Source organism: Cordyceps javanica, chromosome 2 (assembly GCF_051103115.1).
Source record: "Cordyceps javanica chromosome 2, complete sequence".
NCBI lineage: Eukaryota > Fungi > Ascomycota > Sordariomycetes > Hypocreales > Cordycipitaceae > Cordyceps > Cordyceps javanica.
In genome coordinates this window covers 88,557-105,360 of record NC_139296.1, presented here as the reverse complement: position 1 = coordinate 105,360, position 16,804 = coordinate 88,557, and the positions used below count along the sequence as shown (strand labels likewise).

At 54.0% G+C, this 16,804-nt stretch overlaps 5 protein-coding genes across 5 annotated transcripts; 2 read left to right on the top strand and 3 right to left on the bottom strand.

Annotated features, from left to right (window-relative positions):
• V2A60_002558 (uncharacterized protein) lies at positions 1-537 on the bottom strand (the record flags this gene model as incomplete). The annotated part of the gene is made up of 2 exons (XM_083253907.1): positions 1-227; positions 285-537. 2 exons carry the CDS (start codon positions 535-537, stop codon positions 1-3), a joined length of 480 nt encoding a protein of 159 aa, XP_083110033.1.
• Positions 538-2,537: 2,000 nt separating this feature from the next.
• On the top strand, positions 2,538-3,821 carry V2A60_002557 (uncharacterized protein; the record flags this gene model as incomplete). Its single annotated transcript, XM_083253906.1, has 2 exons — positions 2,538-2,618; positions 2,676-3,821. 2 exons carry the CDS (start codon positions 2,538-2,540, stop codon positions 3,819-3,821), a joined length of 1,227 nt encoding a protein of 408 aa, XP_083110032.1.
• A 747-nt stretch (positions 3,822-4,568) lies between these two features.
• On the bottom strand, positions 4,569-9,392 carry V2A60_002556 (uncharacterized protein; the record flags this gene model as incomplete). The annotated part of the gene is made up of 8 exons (XM_083253905.1): positions 4,569-4,594; positions 4,646-4,812; positions 4,880-5,318; positions 5,370-5,717; positions 5,783-5,869; positions 5,938-6,104; positions 6,243-8,460; positions 8,519-9,392. The coding sequence occupies 8 exons, from the start codon at positions 9,390-9,392 to the stop codon at positions 4,569-4,571; spliced, it is 4,326 nt and encodes a 1,441-aa protein (XP_083110031.1).
• Positions 9,393-10,158: 766 nt separating this feature from the next.
• V2A60_002555 (ribosome biosynthesis protein RRB1) lies at positions 10,159-11,702 on the top strand (the record flags this gene model as incomplete). Its single annotated transcript, XM_083253904.1, has 2 exons — positions 10,159-10,354; positions 10,429-11,702. The coding sequence occupies 2 exons, from the start codon at positions 10,159-10,161 to the stop codon at positions 11,700-11,702; spliced, it is 1,470 nt and encodes a 489-aa protein (XP_083110030.1).
• Positions 11,703-12,146: 444 nt separating this feature from the next.
• On the bottom strand, positions 12,147-13,868 carry V2A60_002554 (amino acid/polyamine transporter I; the record flags this gene model as incomplete). The annotated part of the gene is made up of 2 exons (XM_083253903.1): positions 12,147-13,024; positions 13,160-13,868. 2 exons carry the CDS (start codon positions 13,866-13,868, stop codon positions 12,147-12,149), a joined length of 1,587 nt encoding a protein of 528 aa, XP_083110029.1.
• Between the last annotated feature and the right edge of the window lie 2,936 nt (positions 13,869-16,804).

The window sequence follows — 16,804 nt, the reverse complement described above, 5'->3', positions numbered from 1 at the left end:
TCACTTGCGGCTGCGGCGTCTGCGCGCGCGTCGCTCCCGGACAAAGCCCTCCCAGTCGTGCGGCAGCGTCGTCTCGTTGAGCGTTGACACCACCTCGGCAAGCGTGTACGGGACAACGAGCGGCCGCGTCGAAAAAACTTGCGCGCGAAGTCGTCCAGCGGACTTGGCCCCGTTGCTGCTGCGCTCGCGGATCAGCGTGTCGGCGTCGAAGCCAGAGCAGGACGGCCCTCGTCGTAGTAGTCATCGCCGCGTGAAGGTAGCTGTCCCAGCCGCCAGACCCGTACTTCCTGAGCGGCCCGCCCGTCGCCGTGTCCTCGGTCCAGCGCCCAGCCACGACCCGACTTGGCACTGCATGTCGGCGATGGCGATGGCGAGCTTGGTCAGGACCGGTGCTCGTGGCCGCACATGCCGCGTCGCGCCGCCAGCACGTAGCCGTTGTATTGCGTGAGGCCCTCGTACACCCACAGCAGCGTGCCGTCGAGGTGGCGTGGTAAAGTCGCTCGGCACGTGCCTTATGGGGACGCCGATACTTGCCATTCCATACGTGCACGTATTCGTGGCTGAAGATGTAGCTCATCCAGTCGAAATAGGTCAGCATCGGCGAAGACACGACCGGAAGTCAGGAGACTGCACGACTCGGCATGCTCGATGCCGCCCACCACTGATGCGCTGGTCTCCCGGTAGGGAGCGTGTCTGACGATACGGATAGGAATTTGTACTGTTGATAAGGCCCTGGGCCAAACAATGCTTCCGCTTCGCTGATGAGCCTACCGAACTTTGCGAGCCGGTCCTGCGGGATCTCGATGAGCCCAGGCTCGCTAAAAGCGACACAAAGCTGGTGCTTGCCATCCGGGGTGATATCAGACTGGCTAAGATACTGTTCAACTAACACTGGAGAGTCCTCCAGTCTTTCCGCCGAGACCGGTTTGAATCTGATAGTTTTGTGCATGCCGTTCAAGGCAACCGCCTCAGCCTCGGTGCGCAGACTGGTTGCGTAATCCCGATTCCCCGGGATCTGGATCTGGATCGTAGCCTGCACTGGGATTCCTGGACACTGGTGAATGCGTCGGGTGCATTAGAAAAGCCTCCCGACGAGCTCATCGCTATCCGTCTTGTCAAGTGGCCGTTCAGAATGACGTCGAAGCTAGCGCGCAACCAGTGTCACTCGGCTGGGGATCTCAACATGATAGATGTGCACCTGGGTAGCGTCTCGGCGCCACTTGAGCGCCGTACGGCCATGATCAGTGGGGAAGAAGAGTCCCGCGATCCGGTTAACGGGTCCGTTTGGCACGTGCGAAGCGCATAACCACAAAGGTGTTGTGAAGCTTGCTGTGGTGTTGGGCCGAACGGGTAAGTCAGCTACTACGTGCGCGAGAAGGCGCGGGGCGTCGATCAGATCGACAGTTGGTTTGATGATTCTCATAGCTGCTGCGGTCATATGTGTACGTCCATTGATTTCACACACTCGAGATGGGAAGTTTAGGCTTCATGGAATCGCGGGGCTAGCATGTATTTGGGCAAACCAGAGCCTCACGGCCGCGTCAACGTCGGCTACGGATACAGTACCCCATGGCGAAGCTTCGCATGAGATAGCTTTGCAAGCTTAACAGGTCCTAACTCATATTCAATGTGATATCGCCTGATATTTTCTGTCCTCGGTTTAACTCATCTCCTTCCCTTTCTTGAAATGGGTTCAATTATCTGATCACCAAATCTGGGCAGAGGTTAGCTCAAGATCATGTTTGTGCAACCTAGTACCGCAGACTCCGAACCTATATATCCTATCAATCCCTTTATATCGGTGTGACGTTGTTCTTTGACGTATCTTGATTAGCTTCCATCGAGTGTCTTTAAAAGTAGCTGATGATCAGTGGGAGCAGGAGGAGCGCTACCCTACACTTACACGGAGCATCAATTGAAAACGCAAAGAGATGCAGGAGCTATTGTCAGTTTCACTTCAATCATAGATACGAGGTGCAAAACGCCTTGTTGGACAAGTTTGTTTTATCATACTGCAGTCTCAGGCATGCAAAAAGTATCCAGAGAGCAGGCCCAGCTTATGGTTGGGTTCATCCATTGGACTTACATCATCAGGTGTACTCAGCACGTCAAGAGGGTAATGCTGCCTAAAAGCTGCACTCACGACTACGCTGAATGTGTTTAGGGTACAAAAGAAAACTCCAAGAGTTTGAGTCAAGGCTAGCATATTATTTCTTAGAACACAATAATCTATTGGAGGGTACCGCCAGATGACTTTGACTTTATTACTTGGTGATAGGAAGCCTCTAGCGCCACATTTGTATAGCGCCACACTTGCGCTACCGCCCTATAACGCCACCCCCACTACTCTGTGATCGAGGCCCAATCCTGGCATGACGCCTGTGGAGGGGCAGCAATACATCCATTCTTGTCCTCTTCTCTTGACCGCATCTACAAAATTCTCTGATCGACCCTGCGGCCCCGACTTTTGTTCAAGTACAACACACAAATGCGACTCGACCGATAGCATACACATCCAGTGATAGAAAACAGCCGCCATGAAGCTGTTATCGCAAAAGCAGTTCAAAGACGTCGAGGAGGAGCAGGTCACTCTCCAGCCTGAGGAGCCGGAGGACATGGTAACCACCACCGCATATACCGTATACGCGCTGACATACGGATACTGACTGTTGCAGTGGCATGCATATAATCTCATCGTCGTCGGCGACCGAGTCCGCGGCCACGCCATCCGCAAAGTCAGCTTGACCAACGGTGGCACCGGCGCGACCCAGTCGGAGCGTGTGCATGTCGACCTCACCGTAAAGGTCAAGTCGCTCTTTTTCGACCCGGCCGCCTCATCGCTGCGAGTCTCCGGCACCGTCAGCTCCGAGAACGAATACGCGCCTCTAGGCTCCCACCATACTCTCGACCTCGAGGTCGACCGGCCCTTCACCCTCATCAAAGCCCATGGCTGGGACAGCGTCGCCCGCGAGGCCCTCGTGCAAGGTCTGGGCGACGACCGCAACCGCGCGACCGCTACCATTGTCATGCAAGAGGGTCTTGCCAACATCTGCCTCATTACCGAATTCAGAACCATCTTCAAAGCCCGCGTCGACCACGTGGTACCCAAAAAGAGGGATGCCGCTGCCACGCAGGATGCCGGCATCAAAAAATTCTACGAAAAGACCCTCGCCACCCTCATACGCTCAATAGACTTTGCAGCTCCGCGCCCGCTGCTGCTCGCCAGTCCCGGCTTCATCGCCACCGATTTCAAAGATTACATTGCCCAGCAGGGCCGCGACAAATCCGACAAGACGCTGACCGCGGTCGCCAAGCAGGCCACGGTCATTCACTCAAATTCCGGCCACATGCACAGCCTCCGCGAGGTCCTCAAGAGCCCTGCAGTCATGGTGCAGATGCGCGACATGAACTTTGCCAAGGAAGCGCAGTTCATGGATAAATTCTTCGAGCTGCTCAAGCGCGACGACGGCCGCGCGTGGTACGGCGCCCATGCCGTCAACAAGGCCATTGCTGACGGCGCCGTGGGCCCCGGCGGCGGTATGCTGCTCATCAACAACTCCTTATTTCGCAGTAATGACCTTGCTGTTCGCAAAAAGTATGTCGCACTGGTTGATAAAGTCAAGATGGACGGCGGCGAGACGCGAGTCCTCAGCAGCGATCACGAAAGCGGGCAGCGCCTCAAAATGCTGGGAGATATTGCCGCGATTCTAAATTATCCCATGCAAGACCTAGACGAGGACGAAGAAGAAGAAACACAGCCTGAAGTAGATAGAGCACGACACGAAGAAGACGATGTGGGCATGTTGGACAGCGTCATTTGAGAGTACCATGTAGAGAAAAAAAAAGTGAAATTCTTGAAACTTCAGAAAGCGGTTTGGTGATCGCATCATGTGTGGTGGGAATCCGTGGTAGGTACGTAATCTGCAGTACGAGTCTCGTAGCGCTACACGACACACTCAAGAGCCGATATATAGGTGGGTGGTTAAAGATCTGCGGCACTCAGGAAAAGCAACTGCACGGCGGTAGGCCTGTCGCGTTCGCAAGCAGTGTGAAACGCGCGCAAGGAAGAATTTTCTGGCAACAGACTGAATGCACATAATGTAAATCGGATCTTAAATACGAGGTGTCGACAATGTGGCCAATAAATTGTTGGCTTTGTCAGGCTTGACCTTTAGGAACTGATTCCACGGCCATCTCCTGGCGTGCCTCCCTCAACAGTTCCATCCTCTGTCGTCATGAACCGTGACTTGACATGATGTTTTTCTTGGGTCTTGCCCGTTGCTGAAAGCTCCTGTACGTCATATTCCTAATCGAATCTACGGGCTTATTCGCCTTTACGGACTTTGCTACCTCCGGCAGTCCCTCCTATCCAAGTAGAGACGACAAGACTTTCGACTCCATTGCGTGTAGTACTCGCAGGTGCGCCCCGTGATCATGGGACGCACATGACGAGCGTCTCGCCAGTTATACGTAAATCCGGATCTTATGCCCATGAAATGGCCACAAAGACCCCAAGAGTGCCCCATGTCGTATTGAAGGGGCCTTGGCTCGCCCCTTGAGAGCCTCGGCTACAGGGTGAAGAGGAGATCTGTATCTATGAGGCGGGTAAGCGGCTAATCATTCGAAATTGAAATGCATAGCGTACTCAGTGGGTGACTGCACGCGAGCTGCGGTTTTTGGTCGCAGCGGCTGGCCAATTCGTCACGAATGCTATTGAGAAGCTGTACATGACTCTGGCAAGGGTTTTTCTTGAGGGAGGTGATGAAAGCCCAGGACACAGCGCCAGCCTGCCACTCAGAGTTTGTATCAGCGCTGTCATTGTCAGGGTTAGCAAACTAGAGTAACGATGACGAAGGAAAGTATAAGAATACAAGCATACGATGTTTGGTCATCTTTGCTTCCCATCCACACGATAACATCGGCCGGTGACGTCTTGGTTGCAAGAGAGCGGTTGCGAGTTCCTTCACCGGCGGTCGCCTTTTTGAAGAGACTCGTGATCTGGTCCCGAATGCTGCCCAGATCCCCCTGGCTGTAGGAAGAGATTACCCCAAGCAAACCTGTACCGGCCTCCTTGGCCAAGTTTGGCTCTTTGAGGATGCCTTGCGTAGAGTAAATGTATGGCAGAGATAGTGCCGTACCTGAGCAGCAAGAGTCGAAAATGGCAGTCAGTCGGACACCGGCGCACAATGGATGCACCATGATGCGGTGCATCTCATCGTCAGTTATGTGACCGTTTTGTCGAAAATCTACGGGGTAAATGACCTCGTTATAGCTATCGGACTCGTCGCCGCCCAGATCTCTAGTTTGACCGCCATGTCCTAGGATTATTAGAAGGTAAATGCATACGACCCACAAAGTCCAATTCATACCAGAGTAATGAAAGAACAGTGAATCGTTCTCTTTAGCATCTCTCACAAGCCAGTGCATGGCACGCGTGATGTTTTGTTTTGTAGGCTGGCTCATGGCGTTCTGCTGGTCATCGGTCAGAATTATCATATCCTCGCGCTTGTAGTCAAACTCCATGCAGAGGTACGTCGTCATATTGCGGACATCATTGATACAGCCGCGTAGCTGACCGCGCTGACCATAGTAGTTGATACCAATCAGCAGAGCCTTTCGCTTTCCAGTGCACTTGGAGTATTTGAAGACATAGTCATCTGGTGCGCCAGAACCGAAATGCTGAGGCTCTGATGGGACCGCGGGGGGCATGTCTCTTGCTGATATAGAATATTAAAACTCTTGAGTTCGGAGTTATGACATTCGGGCGGGGTGTAGAACGCACGCATGTGTGGTGGATTCAGCAGTCGGGCTGTAGCTTCAGCAAACTGTGATGATACTGTTGGTGATGCCGCCGTGGAAGTACGAATTGCTACAACGTATGTTAAAAAAAAAAGACTGCACCTCGCTATACCCTAGCTTGCCATTGGGAACCCTTACAGTTTGAAAGAGCGCGCGTGGAATCGTTCGGCTGTATGTGGTGGTCCGGGGGGGACTCTCGCAGATGAAGATCAGGTTGTTTTGGCGAGGTGGACTTGCGAAAGCCGCGCAGGTGCTCAGATGAGGGCTGATTGGCTGAACTGTCACCTTCAGAAGGATAATTGCGCCTTGACACAAGATGATAATTAGTACTTGGAATACAAATGTAGAAATCAGTGCGGTGTTTGATCAAAAGACAGATTGCAGTTTATCAGACTACGCTGCAGTGTTGGGTCGGGACAGCAGGAATGACTGAGGAGACCTACGAGTAGTAAGCTCCGTGAGCTTCAGATTGCGGCAACGGCTGGCGAACAGAACCAGTACTTGAGGATTCTGATACAGTATCCTTGGGCTCAACTGGAAGGAAGTTGTAAGAATACCTGGCTCCGGTTCCAAGACGCTCCCCGGGGATCTCTGAGGACGATAGCGACAGATGCTGCATGAAGCTATTGAGATTTTTCATGCTAGCAAGTGTGTCCGGGTGTTCTTTCCCCAAAACTTTTTGCCTCAACTTCAGCGTCTGCCGATGCAGTTTCTCTGCTTCATCATACCTCTCCAGGCTGACAAGAAGAAGCGCTAGGTTGCCCATGCTTGCAAGCGTATCAGGATGTTGCTCACCAAAGATCTTCTGCCGCAACCCGAGCGTCTCCCGGTGTGCGTCCTCCGACTCGCGATACCTGCCCAGGCGTTGAAGCACATTGCCGAGGTTGTTCCTGCTAATAAGCGTGTTTGGATGCTCCCTACCGTGAAACCTCTCCATAAGTGCAACGGTGTCTTGATGCATTCGGCCTGCCTCCTCGTATCTCCCACCAATCTCAAGCAGGAGCGCAAGGTTGTTCATGCTAGCGAGTGTCTCTGGATGTTCTTCGCCGAGACACGTTCTTCTCAGTTCCAAGGTCCGCCTGTGTAACTGTTCTGCTTTCTCTAATTTCCCATCGGCAACTAAGCAAAGCGCCAGATTGTTCATGCTTGCGAGTGTGTCAGGATGCTCCTGGCCGAGGAGCTTTTGTCGCGACTCCCACGCTTGGCGGTGTGTGCGCTCTGCCTCCCAGCATCGGCCCTGTCGGAGCAAAACGTTTGCGAGCCCATTCATGCTGTCAAGCGTGGCTGGATGCTCTATGCCCATTACTCTGGCCCTTAACTGAAGGCTTGCACGGTGAAATTCTTCTGCACCTTTGTATTTCCCTAGAATATCGAAGCATACACCCATCTTCAAGAGAAGCCCACCCTTGGACTCGCTGGTATCTGCAGAGTCAGACAAGTTGAGTGCTGACTGAGCGTGTGGCAGATGGTTCAACCATAAGTCTCTGTTCTCGTGTTTTGGGAATGGAAATATGCCAACTAGCCACTGTATCACTGAGACAGAGCACAGTTTTAGCTTTTGCTCAACCTCTAGCCAGTTGCGCATCGCTAGGCGGACAAGCCGATGCATGTCAAACGTTTTCGAGTCTGAGCGCTCCGAGATGAACGAATATGCCTTCAAAATGCCGAGAGCCTCGTCTCTCTCCATTCCATCCTCAATTTCATCAGCGTCATCCACATCCAATGGGGGTAGAAGGGCCTTCGGTATCCCCTTCTCGGCATAAAAGCAGAGATATGTTAGGTATCCCGCAGCACGTTTGCTCTCCCTTGAAATGTGCTCGAACGATATCAACCATGTCGCTGCTACGGGATTGGTAGAGTTGTCGTAGCGTCTCCGATCTTTGAAGCCTTTGCTCAGCAATTTGATCAGCTTCTTGTCGCTTGATTGACAATGTTCGACGTATCTAGCGATGGAGATTCCAGTCTTGACCATGTAAGACGACGCCTGCTTTATCGCGAGGGGAAGATCAGCTAGGAAGTCCAACAATCGATTTGCATTTTCGGCGTCGAATGTCGAAGTCACTGTCATGTTTTGCTTCAGCATCTTGATGGAGTCGTCTCGTGTCATCTCCCCCACAGTGAAAGTATTGTGAGTAGATATGTCTAGCTCAGTAGAAACTTGGCGGTTCCTGGTCGTGAAGAGAATCGAACCGTTGTGACAGAATGGTAGATATTTGCTGAGAGATACCGTGCCTGAACTGTCGGAAAAGAGCTCTGCATCATCAGCATTATCAATGACAAGTAGCCAGCTGTAGACGCTTTCACTTAGAGCGGTTTTCACAAGGGACTCAACGTCTGCATGATCCTCATCGATACCTTGTATCTTGAGCTCTCGGCCGATAGCACGGTAGGCGTTTTCGAAGCTTGTGACATCTAGAGCTGGAACCCAGAAGACTGAGCAGTCAATATGCTCGTCTCGCAGACGATACACAGCTTCTAGCGCAATCTGCGTCTTACCGACTCCACCGAGACCCTCGATGACTACCCTTTGGCAGTCGCCTCGGTTCGCGCTCGGTGGAATGATGGTGAGAAGCTGCTTAACAATCGAATCACGTCCAACGAACTCTCTGTTCCGTCCGAATGGAACCATGAAATGACGTTGTCGACGCTTGTGGTAGAGGTCTTAACAGTACGGCAGTGAATAATTGCCCTATTCGCGTAGCGAGTATACAGAACTTACCAGAGCCAGATGGCGAATCAACATCCGAATGTACTGATAACACTGGCAACACATCTAGTAACTCCCTAGCATAGGCGGCGGCAACCGCGGCGGCATAAGTCTGCCATTCTTTGCTCTTATGGGAGTCTGAATAATCGCAAATGCCTCGAACTGGAATGCAAGGGAGAACATCCATCAGACCAGCAGCCTCCATTTCGAAGCAGAGAACATCTAGTCGCTGGGCGATATCATCTCGGACAATGGCGTCTCTCAAGACTTGGTTTCCTGATGCGATAGCGCCGTAATGTACTACTGGGTCATGGGATTTGCGGTTGTCGCGCCGTATCAATTTGGATGGATCACATTCTTCACAGCCTCGCCCTGGAGACTCGTGAGCGTAGGATGCCTGGAAAAGGCGGTCGGGTAAATTTGGGTGACCGTACTCGGAATGATCCTTCAGCCTCTCGTGCAAGATGGATGAGATTCGATACGGTTCCAGTTCGTGTTTCGAACGCAAGCTGGATACAGCAGTGCCGATAGACGGGTGCAGCGTCTTTGGTACAGCCGTGGGCTGAACCAGCCTATCCCCGACAATTTTGCCTAGGTCATGTTGTATCACCCTAGTTCCGATGACGATGTCGCCTAATCGTACATCTGCTTTGGTCGGCACCCCGCCTCCAACCCCTACCATCAAAGCGATACGAACAGATGGAAAGGTGCGAATCAGATTTGTGAGTACTTTGGCCGCATCGTTGGTCCCGTACTGGGACACAGGCAAACAGGCTATGACGACGTTGTGTTGTTTGACGCGCCCTAATATGTAGGCATTGCTGTCGTTGGCCTGTCCAGGCAACTGCTGGTGGGTTTCATCGAGCATTGCACGAGCTGCAGCCATCTCTATGTACAACGCGGAAATCCATGCTATAGTATACTTTTCACACGGGAAAGACGGACTCCGTTGCGATTCATGGCCTCTCGTGCTCCAGCTGGAGTGCGATGTCTTTTGTCGCTTTGCCGAATCTGGAGAGCTCGCATCACCCATAGTCTTTGCGCAAAATCTATTGTCGAGCAGTATGGTGAGGAACAGCTGGCTAAAATGCACCGACGTAAATTGTCGTGGCGCGTGGCAGTCGGCTAGAAATATATACCGCAGAACGATGCAGCGGAAGGGAGGCGCGCCATTCACATCACCGCTTATTCCTATTTTTATTACACACGTGCTGCTCTCGTCTGTATCGATCGTCCTACTGCCTGAAAGTTTACCAATAGTCTAAAGTTGTATTATACTAAGCCGAAAGGGGCTCTGCTACGGACGCCCTATGTTTCAGCTGTTTGCTGGCATCGGCAAAGAGGCGTCGTCACTAATAATTGGCCAGCCTGATGGTGTTAATGAAGACGTTCTGACCTCAATAGGGGGCAGGTAGGCAAGCGATACACTGGGCTGCGCACTGCCACATACACACGCCACAACAGCCACAACTAGCGGGGTGTTACCACTTACCTCTCTTCCATCGCCGCAAAAAGTTTTCGATGGCGCGGGGCTAAAAAAAATATCTGATAAACTGATAAGAGCACCACCACCACCAGAATTCCCAGCAGCACGCTCCGCCTTTGGTTATTACTTTTTCGCAAAGCGTAGCTCAGGGCAAATCACTTGCACCATGTCGAAACGTGCGGCTGAGATTGGGCACGACGGTGCCCCCCTCAAGGGCGGCGACCGTCCCGAGAAAATGGACATTGACGACAAGGAAATGGGCGACTTTGAGGACGAGTTCGAGGACGAATTCGAGAGCGAAGACGAGATTATCGAGGCTGGTGTCGACGGCCGCCCCGATGCTGAACGCGAAGCCGACGAGGGTATTTTCTTACCAATACTATACGAAGTATTTTTTTTTTCTCCTGTTTAACTGCTAACCATCCGTCTCTTACAGCTGCTGCCATGGAAGTCGACCAAGGCACCTTCATTGTCGGCCGCCACAAGCTCGAGCCCGGCCAGGTGCTCACGCCAGACCTGACGACGTACGAGATGCTGCACAACCTGACGACGCCATGGCCATGCCTGTCGTTTGACATTGTGCGGGACGGGCTTGGCGACAACCGCAAGGCGTATCCCGCGACCATGTACGCGGTGACGGGCACGCAGGCCGACTATAAAAAGGCCAACGACAACCAGCTCATGGTCATCAAATTTTCCGGCCTGTCGAGGATGAACAAGGACGGCAACGGCGACGCCGAGTCGGATTCAGACGACGAGGATGAGGATGCTGAGCCGATCCTCGAGTCCAAGAGCATCCCGCTGACGTCGACGACGAACCGCATCCGCACGCACCAGGTGCCGTCGTCAGAAGCCGGCCGCGCGCCGACGACGCTGACGGCCACCATGACCGAGTCTACCAACGTCTTCATTCACGATGTGACACCGCATCTCGCGTCGTTTGACACGCCGGGGACTGTCATCTCTGCCGCGCAGAACAAGCCCATCTCGACGATCAGGGCGCACAAGTCCGAAGGCTACGCCGTCGACTGGTCACCTCACCACCCGAACGGCAAGCTGCTGACGGGCGACAACGACGGGCTCATCTACCAGACGACGCGCACCGACGGCGGTGGGTGGGTGACGGACAACCGGCCCTTTGCGGGCCACACGTCGAGCGTGGAGGACATCCAGTGGTCGCCGTCGGAGCAGTCCGTGTTCGCCTCGTGCTCGGCTGACGGCACCGTGCGTGTCTGGGACGTGCGGTCAAAGACGCGCAGCCCCGCGCTGACGGTGCAGGTGTCGGATCACGACGTCAACGTCATGTCGTGGTCGCGGCAGACGTCGCACCTGCTCTGCACGGGCGCCGACGACGGCACCTGGGGCGTGTGGGACCTGAGGCAGTGGAAGGCCACCGGGACCGGCAAGCCGCAGCCGCTGGCCAGCTTCGACTTTCACAAGGAGCAGGTGACGAGCATCGAGTGGCACCCGACAGACGACTCCATCGTGGCCGTCGCGGCGGCGGACAACACCGTGTCGCTGTGGGACCTGGCGGTGGAGCTCGACGACGAGGAGAGCAAGGACACGGCGGGCGTCAAGGACGTGCCGCCGCAGCTGCTGTTTGTGCACTACCTCAAGGGCGTCAAGGAGCTGCACTGGCACCCGCAGATTCCGGGGAACCTTGTGGCGACGGGTGAGGAATTTTCCATTTTCCGTACCATTAGCGTTTGAGACTAGAAGGAAAAAAGAAAGATGGAAAGCAGAGAGAGGAAGTAGAAGCAGATGGGGCCAGATGGTTGAGGTGGGGGATGAAATAAGTTCAGGGGGAATCAGAAAAGAGAGAACAAGAGAGAAGAAAGGGCCCCTGTTTGTATATAGAACTGAGATTAGGGTAAGGCCTGTTTGAAAAAAAGAAAAGAGTATATAACGAAGAAATGATTGATCGAATGATAATTGCTGCATGGGTAGTTGTTTTATGCGTCTTTGTGCATATATGTGCGTCTGTAGCCACGCGTTTTTTTTTTCGGTTAAAAAACATGCAAAAACACATCGCCAGGGTCAAGATGTATGTACATGATACTGACAAAAATGCACAGCAAATGATGAACAGGATCGTAATGAATTGGTATTTTTACTTTAAATGCAAGTATAGTATAAAACGAGAAAATGCAGGCACTACTTGGCGTCCTTTTCGCAATCAGGAGAGTCGGTATGGGAATCCCGGGGCGCGACGCCGTCGGTCGCGTCGACCTCGTCGCTGCGGAGGACGGGCGGGCCGGTAAAGTTGTGTCTGGCGTGGACGAGGTACCAGAGGCCGGCAATGGCGGCAAAGCCGGCAAAGACGACGGAGGCGTAGTTCATGGTGTCGGCCTGCACGGGGAGGGCGCTGGGCATGGAAAAGATGACAATGGCGAAGAAGATCCAGACGGCGCAGACGGAGTTGACGACGACGCCCCAGCGGCCGAGGTTGTAGGGGGAGTGCCTGACGGCGACGCGGCCCTGGGCGAGGTTGACGATGACGGGGACGGCGTACGAGGCGGAGAGGCAGATGGTGCCGACGCCGGTGAAGGAGTTGAAGGCGGTCGGGGAGCCAAAGTAGATGCAGCCGAGGAGGGAGATGACGGCGGTGGAGAGGACGAGGGCCCAGACGGGCACGTCGAGGCGGGAGTTGACGCGGCGCCAGAGCTTGTAGCCGGGGATGGCGCCGTCGCGGGCAAAGGCGTAGGTGCAGCGGGAGGCGGCGGTGAGGGAGCCGATGCCGGCGAACATGAGGATGCCGAGGATGAGGAAGAGCAGGCCGAAGCCGCCGCCGGCGGAGCCCGTGGCGTGCTTGAAGATGATGCCGATGGGCTGGCCGCCGGCAAAGTCGTTGGCCTCTTTGAGGAGCGCGCCGACCTCGGGAATGACGAAGAGCAGGGGCACGAGGTAGAAGAGGCCGGTGACGCCGGCCGCGGCGACGGAAAGGACAATGGCCTTGGGGACCTCGCGCTCGGGATTCTGGACCTCTTCGCACATGGAGGCGACCATGCCGTAGCCGGTGAGGACGTAGGCGGCTAAGGGGGGTTCATTAGCTTGGTGCAAGATGCATGGTGGGATAACAGATGTGGAAGAGAAGAGAGAGAGAGAGAGAAGAGAGAGAGAGAGAGGAGAGAGAAGGAAAGAGAGGGCAAAAAAAAAAAAAGACATACGCTGAAGCAAACCGACGAAAAAGGACCAGCCGGCGGGCCAGCCGCTCTGGGAGCTGTCGTAGTGGGCAAAGACGTAGCGGCCGGAATTGCGAGTGTCGGCCATGGAGAGGAGGGTGACGAGGATGATGATGACGCTCGCGCCGGTCCAGTAGATGCAGACCTTGTTGATGAGGTCGAGGTAGCGGGAGCCAAAGGCGTTGATGGCGGCGCAGACGAGCATGATGGCCCAAAAGACGAGGACGGTGTGCCAGGACTGGATGACGTAGGTCTGGTCAAACATGTAGATGGCGGATATGATGAGCTGGGCGCCGCCAAAGTTGATGGAGAGGGTGATGGTCCAGTTGCCGACGAGGGTGAGCCAGCCGTCGACGAAGCTGACGAGGGGCGCCCAGCGGCGGCTGGCGAGCATGGCGCTCCAGTAGTAGACGCCGCCGGCGGTGGGGTAGACGGCGCAGATCTCGGCGAGGGAGGCGGCGATGCAGAGGGAGATGAGGGAGACGAGGCACCAGCCGTAGAGGGTGGTGACGGACTGGCCGTTGACGAGGGAGTAGGACATTGTGGTGGAGAGGCCGTAGGGGACGGCCATGATGGCAAAGGAGAGGCCGAGGACGGAGAGCATCTTGAGGTTCCGCGGGAGCTCGCTCTTGTAGCCGAGGCTGGCGAGGGCAACGTCGGCCTGCTGGCTGGCGGAGGCGCGTCTGTCGTCCATGGTGTGTGTGTGTGTGCTCTTATGAGTGGGATTGATGGATGGTTGTGACGTCGGCGGTGGTGTTGAGCGGTGGTGTTGAGGATAGGGTCGGCTTATGCGTCGTCGCGGCACGTTTGCCGTTTGCCGACGCAATTCGTAATCGTAGCAGCAGCGGGTATAATATGAAGGTGTATCCAGATTAGAGATACGCAGAGTCTGAGAAGAAGAAGAAGAAGAAGAAGAAGAAGAAGCAGAGGCCCCGACACCCCAAGACAAGTAGTGTACGGGGTAGAGCAATCAAGACGACTCAACAACGGTGGGATGAGCAGCTCCGAACAAGTGCGCGCGGCGGCGGCGCCATAATAAATAAAAGAAGAAGACTGAGATGGAGAATATGGGGTCAGATGGAGTCGGACCCCCTGCGTCGAGTCACTGAGTCGTTCAACTCGAACAAGGCAGAAAAAGTTGGAGAAGGACGGAGAAAAAGCCACAACGGTTTGGTACTGGAACTACCAACTACCTAGCGCATTACCTATCAGGCATGCACATCTATCTTATTCAACTTGTTGGTACTGAACTACTTGGTGGCGCATTGCGCAGAGCCCAAGGTTAGTCAGTATGCCCAAGTTGCCAAGGTAAGATGGAAAAGAGTGACTTTTTTTTACTCGGTGCACTCACTGTTGTTGACTGGGCAAGTCTCACGGTCGTCGTATTAGAAGTAGGTACCCAGGTTAAGTACCTAGTAGGTACCTCTATTAGCAGGCACGTAGGTAGTGGAGGCGGACCGCTAAAGAAAGCTATATTTGGTGGATTCAATGCCTAAAACAGCCGACTTACGGGGCGATAAATGAAGGCCAAAACGGGCCACCATCAGCTTCCCGCCAAAGCCCCCTGTTTGTCAGCACTCAGCACAAGCGGCCCCTGCAAGAAGACGGAATACGACCGACTCGGGGGCATTCTGGGGGGTTAACTAGTTAACTACTATCAGTATAGGGGGCGGCTGCCCTGTGCCTGGTCTGCTTGTGTCCAATGGAAGAAGAGGACACAATCTTTTGATAACGCAAGATTTTGCCGAAAAGGAAAAAAGGCCAGAAAACGAGTATTCAGTAAAGAAAGAAAGTAGCATCCTGTCGCGTGGCGTCTTGCTCATTTCGGCCATTACCACTGAACCATCCGCGCCGACGCCTGCATGTGCATGCCTGCCCCGTCACCAGACTCTGAATGAGACTTTATTATACGGAGTAAGTACGGAGTAGTTACTAGATACCGAGATTGTGTATACCGATACGGATATTGCAGATTACGGAGTCTATCCATCGGTGCCTATTAACTTGGTTATTACTTGGGTAGTTACCTGCTTGCCTGGGTACCTACTGAGTATGTACTCTCCCCTCTTCCCCTCCAACCATCGCCACTCCCCCGTGGGGATGAGGCTCCGCCCAATCTCTGTCTACTGATAGCAGTTTGTGTCGGCGCATCGCGCTTTTTTTTTAATCATCATTATCCTTGTAATTTGATAACGCAAAGAAAGTGCGCATTCGTCTTGTTTTCATTTGACTAACCGCCACAAGTGCTGAGAAAACCTGGGGTGGGCATGCCATGTCCATGCCGACTACGACCATGGCCACGAGTGGCTTCTTCCCCGGACCGCGCTCTCAGCCTGCCAGCCACAACCACCACTACTGATACTACCACAACCACTCATCGCCGTCCATCCATCCCGTCCGTCCGTCCATCCATCCCATCCATCGCGGCTCCTAACCGCGCTGCGCAAAGCCCCCGCATCGGGATCAAACCCTCCTAATCGGCGCCCCTCCCCTTCTCCTTTCCCCTTTCCCCTCCTTTCACCCCATCCTTGGGTCTGGGGTTGATCGACTTTGCCCGTCCGCCCATCACGACCTGGCGACAGATGCTTTCGAGGTGGGCCGCGACCTTTATCAGTGAGCGACCTTTGCCTTTGGGGCAAAAATCCGGTTCCTACCAGAGGGGCATGAGCACCGAGGAACCGCATTCCCTGCAAGCTCGGAGCTTTTTTCTGCCTCGTTGCAAGAATCCGAACCGCTCACTCATTGTTGGCAACTGCCGAAAGATGCTGGTCATGAGTAATAGCTCCTTCTCAGGATGGCTTCGCGCTCCCCACGCTGCGTGCAAAAGTGATGCCGCCAGCCGTCAAAGATGAAGCGGCCTGCTGGTGCTGCATCGCTATCTGCTCAAATGCTCATAGACGTAGATACGGGGCTAATCACTTGGAACATACGTAACAGCAAAACGTATATAGCTCCGTCCACTCTTATCACCAAGGCAGCGCCGCGATGGCTTTCACCCGTCTACTTGGAAACCGATCCACACCCAATCCACCACTTAGCGACCTGAGCCAGCAATGTATCGGTCGCCTGTTACTCGCTGCAAGTTTCTTGCTGCAAGAGCTAGCAACTGCGGATCTTATTGCCCAATATGAATCGCATCTGTCCAAGGCATCAACTTTGCCCCCTCTGGCCCCCTTCTGACCTGCAATGGATGAGTACGTACATTCATGAACCAGAACAGGACGTCTCATGCGCAGTTGCGGCCACTACGTATCCAAGTCATCAATCTGTTTTCTATTCGTAAGCTTTGTCTAGAAGAAAAGGAGTTAAGAGGGCAAGTTTGAATCGAATCAGAAGCGTCAAGTGAACCGCTGAAGGACCCAACCAAATCCCAAGCACGGTGACAGGTACTCACTCGTCCGGAGAAAGCTTGCGTAGCATCACCATCATTTTGAATCGCAATCACAACGATTCAAGTGATAAAAAATGTCATTCGGATCAACTAGCCTCTGCCTCTAGAATCTCTCAATGTTCTGATACAAGCGCCTTCCCACCGACTGTTCCATCGTAGTACGTGCGGCAGCAGCGCGCACACGCAACAGTCGCACCATGACGATGCCGATGCCGATGCTGACGAGACCAAGTTTTTTT